Here is a 19,488-nt window from a genome sequence, read left to right as displayed (position 1 = left end):
TGCAAATATAGGGAGGCTAAGAGGATTGATAAACACATGTACCATGACATGTACACAAGAGTGAAGGGTAATGTCTTCAAGAATCAATTGAGCATTTCACTTTGAGCATTTCACTTTTCCAACATTTTACATCCTTCGAGCATTTAACAATAGAGCATTTAGAAACCTTGTGAGCAACATAACCCTAGAAATCCTTCAAGCACCATTTCTGGGAATCCTACCACAAAAATCAAGCAAATCAAGTAACCATTCAAAATAGAAAAGAAAAGATTTTGTTTTGAAGATACATTCTGCGAAGTACTCCAATCTTGATATTCTTTATTCGTATTTTTGATTTTCTTATCACCTTATGACTGGCATCCTTGGAAAAAAATAAAACCCTTAATCTTAGGGTTTTGTGAACCAATCTTCCTCATGCCCATCAAAACTGTGTAATCTGCAATATGCAGCCATTAGTTCTCTAAGGCAACTGCCTTTAGATCTTAGGAATCTAGCCTTTCTGCACTGAGATGTACAAGGGTATGGCTTTATTTTTGTGAAAACTTGTCATTTTGTTTAGGACCCTGCAATGTGTGGCACTGGTAATGTTTTCAAGATAGTAGGAAAATACATTCACTTTTGGATAGATTGAAACTTAATTTTTTACTTTGATCATGTTCAATTTCCCTTCTTCTAATAAATATATGTGTTCATTAAATTCTCCACCCAAATTGAATTTCAACCAGACTAACAACACTAATATGGAGAATAGTCTTGAGGAAGGTGCAATTAGAGAAGTTGATAAAGTTACCCTTGTTCTTGAGCATAATAATGATGAAACATCATCTGTAAAGATGACCCCAATCATTAGTAAATGAGATCTCTTATTGATCTAGAGACTTCTCTATGGCTAATGTTTTTCCTATAGATCATCCTTTGCCATCCAACCCAAAAATTAAATTAGCTTTAATTGGTTTAATGTCTTCTTCTCCAAAAAATGGTAATATATCAATATATAAGGACTTGAATATGATTCCCACACCTCTTGATACTATAAAAAGAAAATATAATAGTCTAAGAAATGGACCCTGATTCTCTGGCTGCTAGCCCAAAAAATGATAAAGGAATGTCATGTACAATCTCCCCTAAACATACACAAATCATGATAAATGAAGAAATCCTGGATGAAAACTTCACTAAGGTTGTGGGTGAATTTATTGATTTGGAAGCTATTAATAAGGAAACGAAAATTTTGATAAACAAAATCTTTGATTTAGAAACCCAGTCTAAAAATCTCAACAAATCTTGGAAGAGGAATTAGTTGATCTTGAAATTATTGAAAAAAACACAAAATCTATTAATGTAGGGATTTCAACAACTATTTTTTTTTTCGGTGACCCCAGATTGTAGAAAAACTTTTAAAAAGAGGGGTAGGAAATCTCTGATGGAACTTAGAAATAAAGATGGTAATTTTGAAACCAAATCAAAATCACTTCCATGTTCAATATAGGGAGGGGAAAGTACCCTCCCAAGGGATAACAAACTACTTTCGTGGAATGTTAGAGCCAAGAATGCCGCTAAAAATAATGTAAGATAAAATATTGTGCAAACAAATTTGAACTAGAAATGATGCTAATCCAAGACACTAAGTTAACTATGAATGAACTAAATAATTATAGAAAAAACTTGGAGTTTGAGAGATATATGGGGTCCCTACTGAAGGTGTCTCTAGGGGCTTGCCATAATGATGGACCCCAAGAAATTATCATACACAACTTTAAGTCATAATAAATACTAGATGATGGGGAAAGTAAAGAGTCTTAAATCTAATTTGGCATATATAGTCATTAACATTTGTGGTCCTATTTGATCACTAGATAAAAGGACAACATGGAATGAACTTAGTATTAACCTTAACACCTACCCTAATAAAACCATCTTCATTGGCAGGGAATTTGATACTATATTAAATATCACTGAAGAAAAGGGTCGTAAATGAATTAATACTAAAATATGGAAGATTCTAATCTTGGGTACACAATAACTTCCTTATGGACATCAAAATAGAAGATGAAATAATCACATGGGCTAAAAAAAAAATAAGTTAATGATAGTATTGCCAAAAAATTAGGCAGGTTCTTTTTCAAAGGCAATTGGACGTAGTTTTGTTATCCTCTTTAAGATGATATTCTCCCTTCCTTAGGGCTTGATCATTTCCCTATACAACTAAATATCTGCGATGACCTAAGAGTGCACGGTTGCCCATTAAAGTATGAGATAATTTGACTTATGGATGAGAATCTATCACTAATTGAATAATGGTTGGAAGAAATAAACATTAAAGGCTATTTTTTCTAGTAAACAAACTTAAGACAATTAATAATAAACTAATAATATGGAATAAGGAATAGATTGGAACATATTTAAAGAAAAGGTAAGGGTATAAAAAAATTAGAAATACTTAACAAAATAATTATTAAGGAATAAATCCTGACATTTTTCAAAAATTAAAATCCCTTAAAATCAAACTATAAGACATTCAAATTTCCAGCAATGTTGTTTCAAAAATGAGGACACTTCATTGGTAATGAAGCGGTGGATGCATTAGTGGGTCTATGAAACTAGAATTGTTAGAAATAGATAATACTGGGGGGGGTGGGTGCAAATCAATATTCTATTCCACAAGTAGATATTGGTAATTACTTTGCAACATGCATGATCATGTGTAGTAAAGAAAGTGAGAAATGATGGAAATCCAAATAGGCAACCCACCATAGACCCAAAAAATGATCCTTGACATGAGCATTGAGCTCTCATGGATGCAATGCATATGATCCTTCAACTCACTTCTCTCTTCAACCTATGCTCCAACCCCCTATACTTCACCAATTTGCACAAACGCCACCTCAAACTTCCAAATTCCCTCAATTTGCAACATCAATCATCTCTGATAATTCATCCACCCATACACAAACCAAAAAACACTACGAGACAATTTTAGAACATACACCATAGCTCTTCCCTCCCTCAAAATCCCAAATAACTTTACCTTTTCCCAAAACACTTGGTAAAGTAAAAGCATTTTCAAATACCCTTTTCCAAGTACCTTAACATACCCTGACCTTACTATAGACTTCTTTGGACTAGGTCTGACTGTCTGCACAATGTGACCCTTAAGTAAAATAAAACCCCATCAATTAATAGAGCATCCTCACTCTTCTCTCATCCTTATCACTCCAAACTCTCAGTAGAGCCATATAATGGCTAAATATGACAAAATCCCAAAGGGTTAAGACTCTGATGCAGAGCATGTAGCAAAAGCACCAAAATGCTCTTCCAAACTTCAAACAGCACCTTAACTTGCTTTCAAGGATATTGATTGATCCAATGGGTTTCTAACATAGGTAGACTCTACCCTACAAGTGGACTCCACTTTACAAGCCTAATCCTCAAACCTAGGGCATTCAAACAACTTAGATCAATCACAACTATTAAGGACTCCCTATCACCAATAGGCCTAAAATGGAAGATACTTCTTAGATTGATTAGGACTCAACTTCTCTATTAGAAAATGGTTTCTATAGACTCAACTCAATAAGAAACTCCAACTTTGAACTTCTTCTCATACCCAACAAAAAATTTGCAAAGATTGTTAGCAGCATTCTACTAGGACAAATTCTAGTTTCCATGGTCAAACTCCCAAACCATAAAAAGAACCACCCAATTTTTTTACACCTTTAAATAGCCTTTAACCACTCCTAAGATATTCCAAAAGATCAAGCACAAACTGTGCTCCAACATCAACTTATGCCCACTTTGTGTCACAGTCCTAATTGGCTAGATTAGGCTGGGTTACAAGGAAAACATAAACAAATGGGTTCATATACTTGGTTCAAACCCTTATATCTCTTCCACACATTTAATTTTTCCTTATACACCCTTCACTTGGGTCAAATCAATCAACTTGGGAGCCTGATCCTTCTTTTTCCTTCAAAACTAGACTAGACATAAGACTATGTTCAATCTAGGGCTTGCTGGTAAAAATAGGTTACCTACTCCTACAACCTTGAAAATATACCATCTCAAAGACCCCTCTTCTAAATTGCATTCAAAAAAGTGGCATTGAAATCTCATGGCGGATTTGCAAGTTAGGAGGCCATCTTGCTAAAACCCTCAGATTTAGGGTAAATCTGGGTAACCTTCACAAAAACTGCTATAACTTTTTTTCTAAATAAGATAAAGCCTTCAAACCAATTGAAATATAACCTAACTCAATCCTCTATCCAACCATATGAAAATTTTACCACCACTAATCCGTACAGGCTATACAGAATTGAAAAAAGAGAGAAAAAGGCAAAAATTCTGAGTTTTATTCACTAAATGTTGTTCACCCATCTGTACAATGACCTTCTCCACTTGTGGAGACCTTAAATAAATTCCTTCCAATGGTTACAAATACTATTTGAATGGTTGGAAGATTTTACAACCCCTTTTTTCAGTTTGACAGCCAAAATTGCAAAAATTGTTGTTTAGCAACTTTTTGCATTTTGCAACTTTCTTGCACTTTTTGCAATTTTTTACAAACCCTTAATCCAATGGTGTCTTAATGATTAAAAACCCTATAAACACACTTATACCCACCTAAAACATCCTAAAAACATCAAAATACTCAAAATCACATAAATTAAGACTCTTTGGTTACATATGGTCACTTGTTTTATAACCACACCAATGTGCCAATGTACCTTACAAGTGAGTCTTTATTATAAATATGGACCAAACCTCTTTCCTAATGATTCTAATATGTCAAAAAACCTTGAGACCATGCCTTGGAGACTTAGGTGCCCTGCACCAGACTCAATCCACCGGAAACCCCCAAAACCCCAATTTATGACTTCCAAACCCTCAATCCAAAGGTTTCTCAAATCCATTGTATCCAATCAATTCCAAGAACAACTGATATTTGTTTCTCCTTTAGATGATCATACTAAGATGGTTAAAACCATAAAATAGGTTCCTCCTTCAGACCAAAACTCTACTGTTGCTTTGTACCCATGAATTCATTCTAGGAAACCTGCACTATTTCATAACAGTCAACCAATGTTGCATTCTCCTCTGCAATTAAAAGATTAGAAGACAATTATACATGTTAGAAATGCACATCCCACGAAGTATGGGCCCTTAGAATTCATGGGATGGCCATAAAGTAATAGGTCTTAGGAGTAGTTACAAGATAACTAACAGAATCAACACTTGTTTACTTGCACCAGGTGTACAGACTTCTCAAAACGAAGTGAAGTTCATTCAATAATAATTAAAATGGAATCAGTAAGCCTTGTTAATTCATAGATATGTCAATCCAAACAATGAAGAATTCAACAAATCAATGAAATAATAAAATGAGGATTTTATTGCTCACTATTTTTATCAGTTCGTACAGCCAAATCTCTGCCATACAATAGATGCATTTATGCTTTAATAGCCTTCCCCAAACTTTCACAACCAACTCTTACCGATTGGAGGCTTAGTTTAAGCCTAAAGACACCCCAAACACTAATTCCGTCCAAATACCTTTATAGGCATTTGTTTTTAAATATTTGAATTTTAAATAACAAAAATGGTTTTAAATTTATATTCAACCCTGATTCTAATACCTAGACCTATCCCCTACCCATCCTAAACTTCTTATAAACATAACTCAGGTTTGGACAACATTAGTTCAATACAAACAAATTCTTGGTCCTTTAAGGACATTACAAGTATGACTTTCAGTCCTTTTAGGACATTACAAAATAAACTCATCTGATTATATTGTTTGCTTATGAAAACCATTATAGCTTTTAATTCTAGTCCATTTATATTGCTTGGATATCTCCTTGTCCTACTCACTCCTCTTGTCTTCGTGGTATGTTTTGGTGTCTTTATAGGATGATCTTGGTGCCCCTACACCGCTAATTAGGCCTCCAAATTTTCCATTTTGAAAATATTTTAAAAAAAACTCAAGAAGATACCAATTAAGTTATGGTTTTAGAGAGCTTGAATATTTTCAAGGTTTTAGTTCTTCAAGCCCTTTGTACAACTCATTCCTATAAAATAGCCTACTTACAAGGGTTTTATGACTTTACTTGTTGATGGGCCTTACAAAGATTCAAAAGGAACACAAAAAGATTCAAATCCTTCTTAGTTCTTGAAAACTATACCTTTAGATATTTCTATACATACTCCAATCCTTGATTGGCACAAACCAATCAAACTACTACTCTATCCAAACCCTATAACCATCAAGTTAGCTTGTCGAGTATGCTTGAATCCACCTAAGGATTGATTCCAAAAATAGAAGACCATTTCATATTAACCCCAAGTTATTTATAGTTCCCTAATAGATTCCTAAAGGTTGTTGTCTTCCAACAATTAGAAATCAAATTAGAGCAATTTCTATGATAACTACTGATGCAGAGGAAGGGTGGTTAGTATTAAATACACAGTAAAAGTTGCAAACTCAAGAGACTTAGATACTTGTGCCTATCAACAAATTCAAATTCTTCAAGGAATTAACTTGTTTAAGTCTATCACAATATTCCTAGATGTTGACTTGGTTTCTTAAACACCCAATTAACTGGCACAGGGATCTTTAAGACTCTAAGAGAATACCATACTTCTATAAATTTGGCTCAAATGCACAATACCCTACCTGTCAGTCCTACTGCATACTTGGAATGGGGAGAACTTTGGTTTTCCTCAAAATGTTTAACAATCTAAAGATACTTATAATACCCTTTTTAAAGAGTTTTATAACATAGCAAAGGATTGTATATGGTTACCATAGACCAATAGGATTGTATAAGGTTACCATAGACCCATATGTTTTCAATTTGTCTTTGTCTTTGAGCAAACTAGAACATTTATGTTGAAAAAAATACCAAATCTAAAGAATGTCAGTTATGTTGTCTCTATCTTTGAGTGGACTAGAACATTAGAGACTCTCCTCTCTGTGGATTAGCATTTCCTCTTGCCCCTTGGTCACTTTGTGCATCCTCCTCTTGAGCCAAATGGACTCTCCTATTCCCTTCTTGGCTGCTGCTGCCCATTTTCTCTGGAAGTGCTTGTATGTAGTAAGTGCAATATGTAGAGGTAGAGTTATGGAAGGTCAACTAAGTATTTATTTCTTTTCATTTTTTATATTTCTTTATCTCTTTATCAATCTATCTCTCTATCTATACCTCTTTCTATCTGTCTTGCTTTAGTATTCATTTCTATATGTGTCTTCCTATTACTACTCCATTTGTAGGTTGCAAACAAATCACCCTTCTTCCACCAACGAGTCATTCCATTCAAGAAAGACCATGTCTGATGATATCAACGCACAAAAAAATAGGGAGACAATTGCTAGACTATGGTCTAACTTAAAAAGAAAAGGTGATGGAAAATGTTATTGTCCTTGCAAAAATTGTAATGAGTTAAAGACTCAAAGATATCTAATCAAAACAGCTGAGGAACATTGTAGGCAACATGGTCACATTGAAGGGGGAAACGAATATCATCCATTGGTATGTATTTTAATAATTTATAAATTACATAAAACATGATTTGATAATGACATCATGGTCATGGCTAATATAAGGTCATCATTTTCATATAGGTCAATGTCCCTAAGTTTCATGTTATGGACCATGACAATTCAGAGAGTGTGAATTTCCAAATAAGGGAGCATGCAGGTGTGAATATTGAAGTAGAAGGTAATGATACCATGGAAGAAGACCACGATGATGAAGATCACGATGATCAAGATGATCACGATGATCAAGATGATCACAATGATCAAGATGGCGATGATGATGATGATGATGATGATGATGTAGAGCTTGATGTACTTATACTTGAGAAGGCACATGAGTCCCTATATGAAGGCTCCAAAACAACTCTTCTTCTTGTTGTATTGTTGTTGGTGAACTTGAAGGTTATGAATGATTTATCTAACGTAGCAATGATACGTATGTTAAGGTATGTCATCTTCTTTCATTATTTTACTCGTAGCTCCCTTACAATTAACATTGGGTTCGTGTAGTAATTAATATTCTTGAAATCAACAAATTATATTTTTGTTCATAGGTTGATAGGTGAGAGTTTGTTACCACCATCAAACATTCTACCTTGCTCGCACCAAGAATTATCTACCATCATGAAAGATATTGGAATGGAGTATAAAACAATACATGCATGTCCAAACAATCATATTATATATCATAAATAGCATGAATTTGCAACATAATGCCCTATTTTTCATACTAGTAGATATCAATCATATTGATTAACAAAAAAGGTGCCTCACAAGGTTCTTTGGGATATTCCCATTATTCCACGTTTGCAACGATTATTTAGGTGCAATAGCTTGGTACAATTTATGGATTACCATGCACACAATAGAAGTCAAGATGACATTATGCAAATGTCTGCATATGGTGTGACATTTAAGGAAATAGAGAAAAAATGGCCACACTTTAAAGAAGAACCTCGTAATCTCAAGCTTTCATTGGCAGTAGACGGTTTCAATCCTTTTGGAGAGATGAGATCTACTTACTTGGTGTGGCCTATTTTTGTTATCAACAATAACATACCTCCTTGGTTGTCCATAAAGAGAGAGTACATAATGTTGACATTGATTGTTCTAGTTATTTTTTGATTTAATGGTCATCTAAATTAATTTATTATTACTAATCCATCAAAATGGTCATTATAATTATGTAATGTTTTTGTTCATTCAACTAGGTAAGTACCAAGTTAAAGATATCAATGTGTATATTGAACCCCTTATCAACGAGTTGATGGTGTTATGGAATGGGGTTACTATGTATGACATCTGTAGACTAATAGGACAAAGACAATTTCAATTTCATGCAATGCTTGTATGGACAATACATGATGCCCTTGGGCTAACACATTTTTGTGGTATGTTCTCTTCTTAACACCTCTTTTTTGGTATGTTATAGTGACAACACAAAGTTAACACATTTAATCCAATTATACATGATCTTGTAGGTCTTCAGACAAAGGGAAAATTTGCATGCCCAGTTTGTGGTCCAAAGACGAAATCTCGTCATTCAAAAAGTTTAAGAAAGCGGGTGTTTGATGAGAATAGACACTTTTTGCACATAAATCATAAGTACTGAATTATCGAAAAACATCTTTTCAGTGGGAAAGAAGAGACTACATCAAAGCCACAGAGAATGACACCTCACCTATGGAAGTTGGCATACAATACAATAAATCATCAAGGTAATGTCATTCCATCTGATGGTTTTTGTTTCAAATTGATATTTTGATATTGTGTTTTGTTTACTGATGATGTAATTGATGCTTGTGAAGGTCATCAAGGCATCAATAACCAACTTCCAAAAGGACTAAAAATTTATCCTATACAATTTACTAGGTTGTTGTACTACGAGAAACTCCCAATTGTGCATTTGTTTGATCCTATGCATATTGAAAAGAATGTAATAGAGACATTATGGAAAATTTTGGATGGAAGGTGTGACAAAGACCAAATTGTCAAAGCTTATAGTGACATTGAAGAATCCAACCATGCAATGAAAAATGGAATTTGATCAAATAACAATGGAGACTAGACTGATACAAGTGCCCTTAGTTGGTTATTGTAAGAACAATAGAGCAATGCTATAAAAGAACTCATTAAAAAAAATACGATTTTCCATAGGATTTGTTACGAACATAAACAATCTCATATCAAAGAAAAGTGAATTTGGGCCACGGTTAAAAACACACAATTGGCATACATTTATTAACATAATTCATGTTATTTTGTATTCACTATATATTTGTATACTGCATGTAGTTTTAATTGTATTTTTTATAAAATATTGACAAGATCATTTTGCAAATATTGCAGTACGTTCTACCTTTATCTCTCCCACACCACTTCACCAACAATGTCAAATAGGTTATATATGATCTTGGAAAATACATGAGGTGGTTGTCATCTAAAGAAATCAATAAAGAAGATATTAAATATTGGAAAAGAAAAATTCCTCTTCTTATGTGTGAAATGCAAAAGTGTCTACCTCCAAGTTTTTTCAATGCACAAGAACACTACCTCATACATCAAGTTGAGAAGATTGAATTGTGTGGACCTGTACCAACCAGGTCAATGTGGATGGTTGAGAGCCACTTGAAAATTTGAAAGGCTTGGTTCAACAAAGAGCACATCCTGAGGGTTCTATGGTGGAGGGATTTATGGTATACTAAACCATAGTGTACATTAGTGAATATCTTCCTAAGTTTGCAACAAAGATCTATGTGGATCGTATTTGGTATCCCAACTCAATTAATAAATTCAAAGGGGAGTACTTGATGGGCAAAGGTAGATCGAGGAAAGTGAGAGGTAAATCTAAGATGTTATTGTAGTTAATTAATTCTTATAAATCTTCAATATAAGTTATTTATAATTGGTGTATTTTTTTTTTATACAAGTGTTCGAGAGTGGGATGCAATACATTTTTATATTGCGAACAATCTTAATTAGATGATGGTATGGATTGAATGATGTCAACAAAATTGTTGCTCATTAACATGGGAAGGTGTTGCTTCATTGGTTACAGAAGCTCATCATAATGGAGATTCCAATGTTACACTAATGGTAGTTGATCTAGTAAAGGGTCTAAGAGGTGGAGAGGTATGTAGAAATTTATTAATGATCATAACTTGACGTATGTTTCATATCAACTCACAATGTAAATAATTTACACATGCTTCAAAAATTGCAGGTCAAGCACCACAAAGCTATGTACTATCATGGCCACAAATTTCGCATAAAAAAGTTGGATGACACAAAGAAAACTTGTGATTCTGGGATAATTGCATTTTTTGAGGTCACCAATATATCATCTAAAAATGACATACATCCTCAACAATATCAAAATCAACACTATGGCATCTTGGATGATATAATTGAGTGCGAGTTTAACTCCTTCAAAGTAGTTCTATTCATCATCAAATGGTATAGGTTACGACTAAATCAAAATTATCCAGATAGAATGGTTATTCAACATGATAATACATTTACAATGATTAATACAAGGTTGTTTGAGCCAGTTGGAGATGAGCCCTATGTTCTTCCAAGCCAATGTGAGCAAGTGTTTTACTTAGAGCTTCCAGATAAATAGGGTTGGTCATTTGTTGTTAGACATGATCCAAGAGGAAGGCTGATAAAGTATAATGTTATGGAAGAATAAGGTATTGAAGATGATGAAGAAACAAATGATGGTGATGACGACGACGACGACGACAATGATGATGATGGTGATGGTGATGATGGTGATGATGATGGTGATGATGGCGATGATGATGGTGATGATGATGATGACGATGATGAAGATAATCAATGACTACAGACATCATCACCCCTTTTGTTGACGATCTTGCATTCCATATATAAGGTAAATTTGTTCATGTTTACAATGTTGCATATTGTTCATGTTGTCTTCTAAGTTATTTGTAGCATACACGTATCATGTAATTTTTAGCTAAGTTAAGATAAATGATTAACATATGCAGGAAATTTGACTACATATTTATTGTGTTCAATTCTAATGATTACAACATATGTTATTTATAATTACCATTGTCTATATTGTGTCTGATTATCACCCTTTTTGCAAACAGTCAATTGACTACAGACATCGTCACCCCTTTTGTTGATGATCTTGCATTCCATGTATAAGGTAAATTTGTTCATGTTTACGATGTTGCATATTGTTCATGTTGTCTTCTAAGTTATTTGTAGCATATGTGTATCATGTAATTTTTAGCTAACTTAAGATAAATGATTAACATATGCAGGAAATTTGATTACATATTTATTGTGTTCAATTCTAATGATTACAACATATGTTATTTATAATTACCATTGTTTATATTGTGTCTAATTATCAATTTTTTCCTATCAATATTTTAGATCATGTTCTATGATCTACCATCACAAGTTTCGTGTTCTCTAACTTCCTATCTTGATCATGATAGATAATGGAGTATGCATCATTGCCATAATGTCTTGTTAATAACTCATAAATATTGATGCAAAAGAGATTTATGAAGTCATATCAAAATCTTTGAAATTCATTAAATTCTAAGAAAAATAGTGTACACTAAGTAAACTACTTATAAACAGAATCTTTATTCGCTTTGAATTTTTATTTTTTGAGTTGATTATGTATTTTTGTAAACTCAAAATTAGAAATCATTGCTTTATCTATCATCATAACTTTTCTCTTTTCCAACTCATTATCTTGTCCGATCCATTATAAACCTGACCACACTCATATGAAAAAGTCTTAATTTGTATCTTAAATTGGAAAGCTTGTAGATTTGATTGCAGGTATCTCTGAAACAATATTTATGATCTAGCATGACTTTTTGTTTCTTTTCAAGCTCACTATACTAAATGATACATCATGGAAGTTCTCTTTTTCACTAATTCATTGTCTAGATTATAGATTCTAAAATATGAATTGCAAAGTTGATGCAAAAATGTCATACATGGTCAAAGTGAACTGTCCTCATTCTATTCATTTTGTTTTGGTGTTTATTTTATAGGAAGAGTATTTGGGGTCGTTCAATATGATGACATTCTAACTTGTGTCTTTTCAAAACTTGTTTAAACTAACTAGGTAAAAATGAAGCTTAAAGGTCACCAAAAGAAAATTACAGGCTTGGCATTTTCACACACTTTGATTGTATTGGTATCTTCTGGGGCCAATTCCCAAGTTTGTCTTCATTTTGTATATCCATTGCCATCTCATTTTGTACATTTACATGTTTATAGATTCAAATTACTAAATGTTTGGCCAATGTTCTAGCAGCTCTATTTTTGGAGCATCGATAGATGGGAGAAGCGAAAGTCAAAATTTTTACAAGTGCAGACGGGAAGATCATCACCACCGGTTGGGAATACAAGAGTACAGTTCCATAATGATCAAGTTCACTTGTTGGTTGTTCATGAGAGCCAGCTTGCTATTTATGATGCTTCTAAGTTTGACCGTTTGCATTATGTAAGTCTTTGTTAGCAACTTAGAATTCAAATTTAGTAAGTGATAATGATATAAGCTACCTTCTCTATATGAGTGTAAACTGGTATCACATTTGTTTGTATTGTAGTGGACACCTCATGATTCTTTATCTGCTCCCATTTCAAGTACAGTATATTCATGTGACAACCTTCTCGTAGTTGTAGCCTACTGTGATGGTGTCGTTGGAGTATTTGATGCAGAGAGCTTGAGGCCGTGCTGTCGTATTACACCTTTTGCATATTTAGCTTCAGGCATAAATAGGTAAGTTGGCCCAGGGAGGCAAAAGTTATGTTATGTATGGATAAATGGATCCCTAAGTATTTTATGATTTAACTCAAAATGTATCCATTGATTATTCATGTAGTGTCTATCCTCTAGTAATTGCATCACATCCATCTGACTCAAATCAGTATGCTCTTGGAATGATTGATGGAGGCGTTTATGTCATTGAGCCTTCAGAATCAGTATGAAAGTGGGGTGTGGGACCTCCTCCAGATAATGGTACTGTTAGATCAAATACAACATTAAGCAATCAAGGTTTAGAACCAGCTCCAAGGTAGTTCATCATATTAGAACATTGCAAATGGTGCCTTGTACTACCTTTTTATGTTTATCACTTACCTATCAGCAACTCCACAATCGATATTGATGACAGTCTCTTGCCCTCACTGTGCTCCTTTCAATATATCAATCTTGTAACCTGTATATATATATATATATCTTCAAGAGCATGGTGCTTCTTTGTGCATAAGTTCGAGCTTTTAGAGAAAATCATTTACTTATGAACATTCCATCAAAGATGATGTATACTGAGGATATGGCTTTTCTAGCTATTAAGTGGAAGTTTCACATTTTTTGAACATTCAAATAACTTTACTTTTATTGATACATCTGAACCATGAGTGCTTTTTGTGTTCTTGACAAATGGTAAGCTTTCAACTTTTGTGAAGCCATTACGGATGCAAATGAACTACAACTAGTGACGTGTCAATTTTAAGGCAATTTTTGTTTCTATAGTATAGTTCAATTGTTAGAAATAGGCTCAGTGATTGATTGCATTTTAATATTATGTCCTGGATGCTCTTGCCAAGGAATTGATTAACAAACAGCCAAATAAGGGGTTATAGTTAGATATCTGCTCTTATGATGATGTGATTGGGACTATAAGTTTTTTTGTCACGTTTATCTATTTGAAAAATAGAGATTAGTGAGTGTTATTGGTTTTCATTCTTGATAGATAATTCTTTCCTAATTTTATTTTTCCCTGTAGTCTTCACAAGCAATGGTGTCTCAAGAACCAAAATTTAGACGGGCTATGCCAATTATTGCAAAGGCTTTGCTCTCATAGGAGCCTTTTAAACTGCACAAAATTTGATTCTAAAGCATAATTTCTTGGTGGAGACTCAGGATATCGTGCACATTTCTTCCTCCTTCCCATTTTTTTGTATGAAATAAATCATGTGATATGAACAAAACAATGGTGTGGAGGTAGAAATGTGCACGATACCCTAAGTCTCATGCACCAAGCAATTATGCTTTAGAATCCAATTTTGTGCAATTTAGAAGGCTCCTATGAGAGCAAAGCTTTTGAAATAATTGGCATGGCCCATCTAAATTTCTACCAAGCATTGGTCTCAATTTCGACCAACATGTCTTCCCTTTGACGTTGAATGTATGGTACTACCGTAGAAAATTAAGGGGTCTTGGTCACAATTTCGATGACAGTTGAAAGAGATCTTGGTCACAATTTCGACGACGGTTGGTCTTTTTTGCTATCGAACATTTGGATTTACCATTGAAAAAGTCAAGGGGTGTACGTCAAAATTTTGACCAGCGATGGACGCAAATGAGGAAATAAGAGTTCAGGCTGGACTAAGGAAATCAACAAAACTCACGTTGGTAAGTCGACCTTTTTGAAGTCAAAATTTTGACACATAATTATTGTGACGAAAACCCAACTAAAAAATATTGACGACAGGTTTAGTCGTCTATTTGACCAACTCTAGTCGCAATTTTGACCTTTTCTCATCGAAATTTAGGACTAAATTTACTAGTGTTAAGAGATCGTAAGGGAAACTAATTATGATTTTGGCACAACTGATCTCACCTAGAACAAGCAACATGGCTAAAGCCCAGACTCTACTTCAAGGATTATCTATGTCAAAGAAATTGAAGATTGAGAACCTACACATTGAAGGCAATTCAATGGTTGTTTTGAATGCATGTATAAATAGGTCAACATGTAGTTGGAAGAATTCCTATATTCTTCACCATGCTTGGGTTCTGATGGAATCATTTGCTTAAGTGTCCTTTTCACATATACTATGAAAAGGTAAGGCTCTGGCGGACACTCTTACAAATATTGGGTGCAACAACATTTCACTAGATACAACAACTTCAACTACGATTGGTACTAACTACCCTCGACTCCAAGTGACTATTAACTTGGATAAAGTGAGTCTCGCTTGATCAGGGATGATTTGCTCTCACATTGACTTGATATTCGATTTTCTTCACTCCTATGAAGGGTAAATTTTTTTGACTTGCGACTTATGGGAACCTATGAAAGTTAATTGAGATTTTAAGCTTGTCATGGATAATTTGAATAGGTCTATTTGAACATGTCACATTCACCCACTTGGGTATATGCTTTAGAATGTGGATTAGGTTCTTTCCTTTGAAGTGCGCCTTGCAACCTTTTCCAAGATATAGGATATTCTAACTATCCTTGGTCATGAATTCCATACCTAACCATTCGCTTGGTCAAGTGTTTCTTCATGTGAATCTTGTGCTCCTAACATTGGCTCCTCTCATCCTCATGTGATTGTTTCTCCTTCTTTGGTTATCGTTTGATCTAGTGGCTTTGTTAGTATATTGCTTCTCCACCAATATGACATTATTGGTTTAGCAATGACATTCTCCAATCTAAACTGGATGAGGATGCAGGTGGGTGCCATGTAGTTCCAATGGAAGAATAGACTTATACTTTTCAAATTTTGTTTGTTACAACTGGCTCCTCACACCCACTTAGGAGACTTTGTTTCAAGATGTCAAAGTAATCCCTAATTTATTTGATTAAAGGGTGCTTTGTATTTTTTTTACTATGATCGATGTTTTACACTTTGACAGACTTTGTCTTATGATGTCAATCTTTTGTCTATTAATGAGTGCTTAAATGTATCTTCTCTTTGTGTGGATTTCTTATGATAAGGATGAAACACTACTAATGATGCTTCCCCACTAGAGTTTTTTCTACACTACACTACTATTTGGTTCCTTGTGAAGGCTTCTATTGGAACCCGCCTTTCCCCTTTGATAATCGGTATGGTACTTGCTCCCACTCTTCTATGAGTATTACTATGTTGACTGGTCCAATTGTGAGATTACCAGTCATGAGTTTTGTGTCAGGTTCATGACTTGTGCTTCTTTATAGATTCAACACTATGTTGATCACGACTCAAGGATAATGGTTGCCTATTTTGGTCGTGTCCTGACCTATCTATGCATAGTCCCTTTGAATTCACATTATGGCTCATGAATTGTTGGACTACTAGTTGGATTGTATGAAAGAATTTATATAGACTAATTGTAACCTATATGATATGGAAATCCTAGCTATTATTATGGCTTCTCTCTCCTGTTTTCCACTATATCGGGTTAGCTAGGAACCAAAAACTATGTAATCTTTTGTATTTGGTAGGGATTGAGGGTTTTCTTGCTAGTTCTTTCGTGCATGAACCTTGAACTAGTTTTATTTATTTATATATCAATGGCTTGCCACTTTTGCCATATATATGTATGTGTGTGTAACCCTTAATTCCCAACATTAGAAATGAAATTGAAAATATCTACTATAGTAAATGTGGCGATCTAAAACTGATAAATAGAAATCAAATTGAAAAGCATTAACAATCACATTGAACCCTAAATTGCAAACATCAGAATCAAAATTGTCTATCTCTATTACGCTAAAAACCCTTGATCTTTAACATTGAAAATAAAGTTAAAAGCCCTTAACATTAAATTTGAAACCCTCAGACCATTAAGTTAAAATTAATTCAATTTGATTCTAGAATGCAAATAACTTATTAAACCCTTATTTTCCACTATTGTAATTAAAAGTGATATAATCTACTATAGAACAATAGAGAACCTAAAACTATTAAATAAAAAAAGAGTTCGAAAGCATTAGCAGTCACAATAAAAGCATCAAGAAAATAACTATAGAAACCCTTGATCTTTAACATTTGAATTGAACACCCTTCACAATTAGTGAGATAGCTTATTAACACTTGAATTCCTAATAAAACAATTGGAATTGAAAACCCTCGACAATAAATTTGGAACTCCACAACAAAATAATTGAAATTGAAATTGAAAGCTCTTAACAATTATCCAAGCGTTCATCCCTAATAGTGGAATTAAAATTGAAGATTCTTCATAGTAAAATATAGAACCCAAAACTAATACAGTAAAATAATTTCAGAAAGCATAAACAATGACATTGAAACTATTATAATGATTTAGAATAACTGAGATGGGGTGGGTGTGTGTGAATCAATTATCCTCAGGTCTAGATGCACCAATTCAACTTTTACTTACTTCAAACAACTCAATCAATCTCAGATACCCACTCGGTCTCTATAGCATATCATCAACAATTTTGCATTTGATGTAATTACTTAACTCTCTATCTCTATATGTGCCTATTACTAGTAAATAAAATACTATAAAATATAGCATGGATAAAAATAACATCCATACATGAAAATAACACTTTGACACCAGGATTTAAGGTGGAAACACAATTTGCAAAAAGCATCCAAGTAACATGCTACCAAATTTTTCCTCTTTTGAAGTGAGCTTGGTTAAGAGCCAACCTTGTTAAAGGTTATACAATACATTGTTAAATGTGACCCTATTAAAGGATTTAATCACCTTGTTAGGAGTGGTCTTGTTAGAGGACTTTTGGATTATTCCATTAGAATGTCACCTTAATTAAATGATTTACAAAATGATTGTTAGGTCAACCTTGATTAAAGGATTTTGACTGATACAATGGTTAGAATGTAATAATAGGTTTGATTTGTAAGGTACAACTTACTTTACAAATTCATATCTCCATTCAATCATCTATTGATTCATTGATTTGCCTCCATTCATATCTATATCACCGATATGCTTGGTATCTCCTCAACCAATCACTCTTCACCAAACTCTTCATACTTCACATCTGATGTTCTTTTCCTTCACAACTTCTCCTCAAGATCATCAATCAACAACGTACCAACCTTCAAATTCATTCCTTATGTCTCCTTAAATAGGTAATTTTGATCTTTTGCCATTTAAACGTCACCATTGATCTTAGGGTTAGGTCAAATTCATCGAATCCTTCCATCTTTTTGTTCTCCCTCTCCTTTTGGAAACTTATAATCAAATTATTGCCTTTGATCTCTTAACAAACTCTTCTCGTGCATTAAATACGTCAACTCATCAATCCTCATCTTCCATGCGATTTGATTAACCCAAAATTCTAATTGTGTCGGTCTCAAATTCAAATCTTTCTCAAACTATAGCTTTTGTTGTCACTCAGCAATCACTATGTTCTTTTGCTTGGTCGTCACTGCGTAGCTCAACACATACTATATTGTCTCGCTTGACATCAACATGATCACTCGACCATTAGTATGCTTGGTTGCCACTAACACTTCTTCATACATTTTCTTAACAATAACCAACAGTTGGCTTGAACTATTTCATTTGGCTTCTACTTAAGTTCCTTAATCTTCTGCTTCAACTCCTTCATTGACCATGCAATACTGATACTTGGTCAAGCTTATCCTTTTGATTTGTTTCAACTCTTAGCTTCATCCAACTCTCTTCTTCACTTCATGTATTCATTGAACAACATATTATCTTATCAAGGACTAACTTATCAAGTGCCAATTAAATTTCCATGATACTTATTGTAGACACCTAAATCTGATTACACCGCTTTGGTAATCCTATTTAGCTGTCTCTAAAGACATCATTAATTAAATTCCTATTTAATTAATCCTTTTCCATCCCCTAGCTGATTAATTTAATTAATCATTTATAGTCCTAATTGATAAATCAAATAACTCACTATTTATCAATTAATCCTATTCTCCTATCTAATTCCAAATCTCAAATTTTATTAAAATCACTTTAATTAATAAAACCCTCAAATCTAATAGCCCCTAACCTATCCTAAATCCTCCATTTAGCCTAATCCACCCCATCCACCCATACTAACCTAGCTTAGCCACTAACTCACCCACCCTCATGAATGCCATCCACTTGCACATCTCTAACATCCTTAATCTAATCCTAACCCAAGCCTAATCCCCCCTAACCTTGTCACATTCCCTAAGTAAGCTTAAGACTTTCCTAAACCAAGCAAAGTCAA

The 19,488-nt window shown here is 33.8% G+C and overlaps 1 protein-coding gene and 1 pseudogene across 5 annotated transcripts in view; both read left to right on the top strand.

The window, feature by feature from the left end:
• The window catches only part of LOC149542726 (CASP-like protein 2A3), a 212,832-nt gene that overhangs the window by 105,530 nt on the left and 87,814 nt on the right, over window positions 1–19,488 (top strand). Inside the window, exons 2-5 of one of the 4 annotated variants that reach the window (XM_089797603.1) lie at window positions 11,221–11,429; window positions 11,656–11,714; window positions 12,660–12,731; window positions 12,852–13,040. In XM_089797603.1, the coding sequence (XP_089653729.1) occupies window positions 12,961–13,040 (80 nt within the window). In that variant the 5' untranslated portion in view covers window positions 11,221–11,429; window positions 11,656–11,714; window positions 12,660–12,731; window positions 12,852–12,960. The remainder of the gene's footprint in view (window positions 1–11,220; window positions 11,430–11,655; window positions 11,715–12,659; window positions 12,732–12,851; window positions 13,041–19,488) is intronic. The other 3 variants (XM_089797604.1, XM_089797605.1, XM_089797606.1) reach the window with 3 other exon arrangements.
• LOC149542727 (protein TOPLESS-RELATED PROTEIN 2 pseudogene) lies at window positions 13,109–13,717 on the top strand (annotated as a pseudogene). Its single transcript, XR_016355313.1, has 3 exons — window positions 13,109–13,114; window positions 13,147–13,319; window positions 13,423–13,717. The product of XR_016355313.1 is annotated as a protein TOPLESS-RELATED PROTEIN 2 pseudogene (transcript).

Source organism: Cupressus sempervirens, chromosome 8, assembly GCF_028749045.1.
Source record: "Cupressus sempervirens isolate cs-2001-9-10 chromosome 8, ASM2874904v1, whole genome shotgun sequence".
Classification (NCBI taxonomy): Eukaryota; Viridiplantae; Streptophyta; class Pinopsida; order Cupressales; family Cupressaceae; genus Cupressus; species Cupressus sempervirens.
Note: the sequence above shows the minus strand (reverse complement) of the source record. Positions and strands in the feature narration are given on the sequence as shown.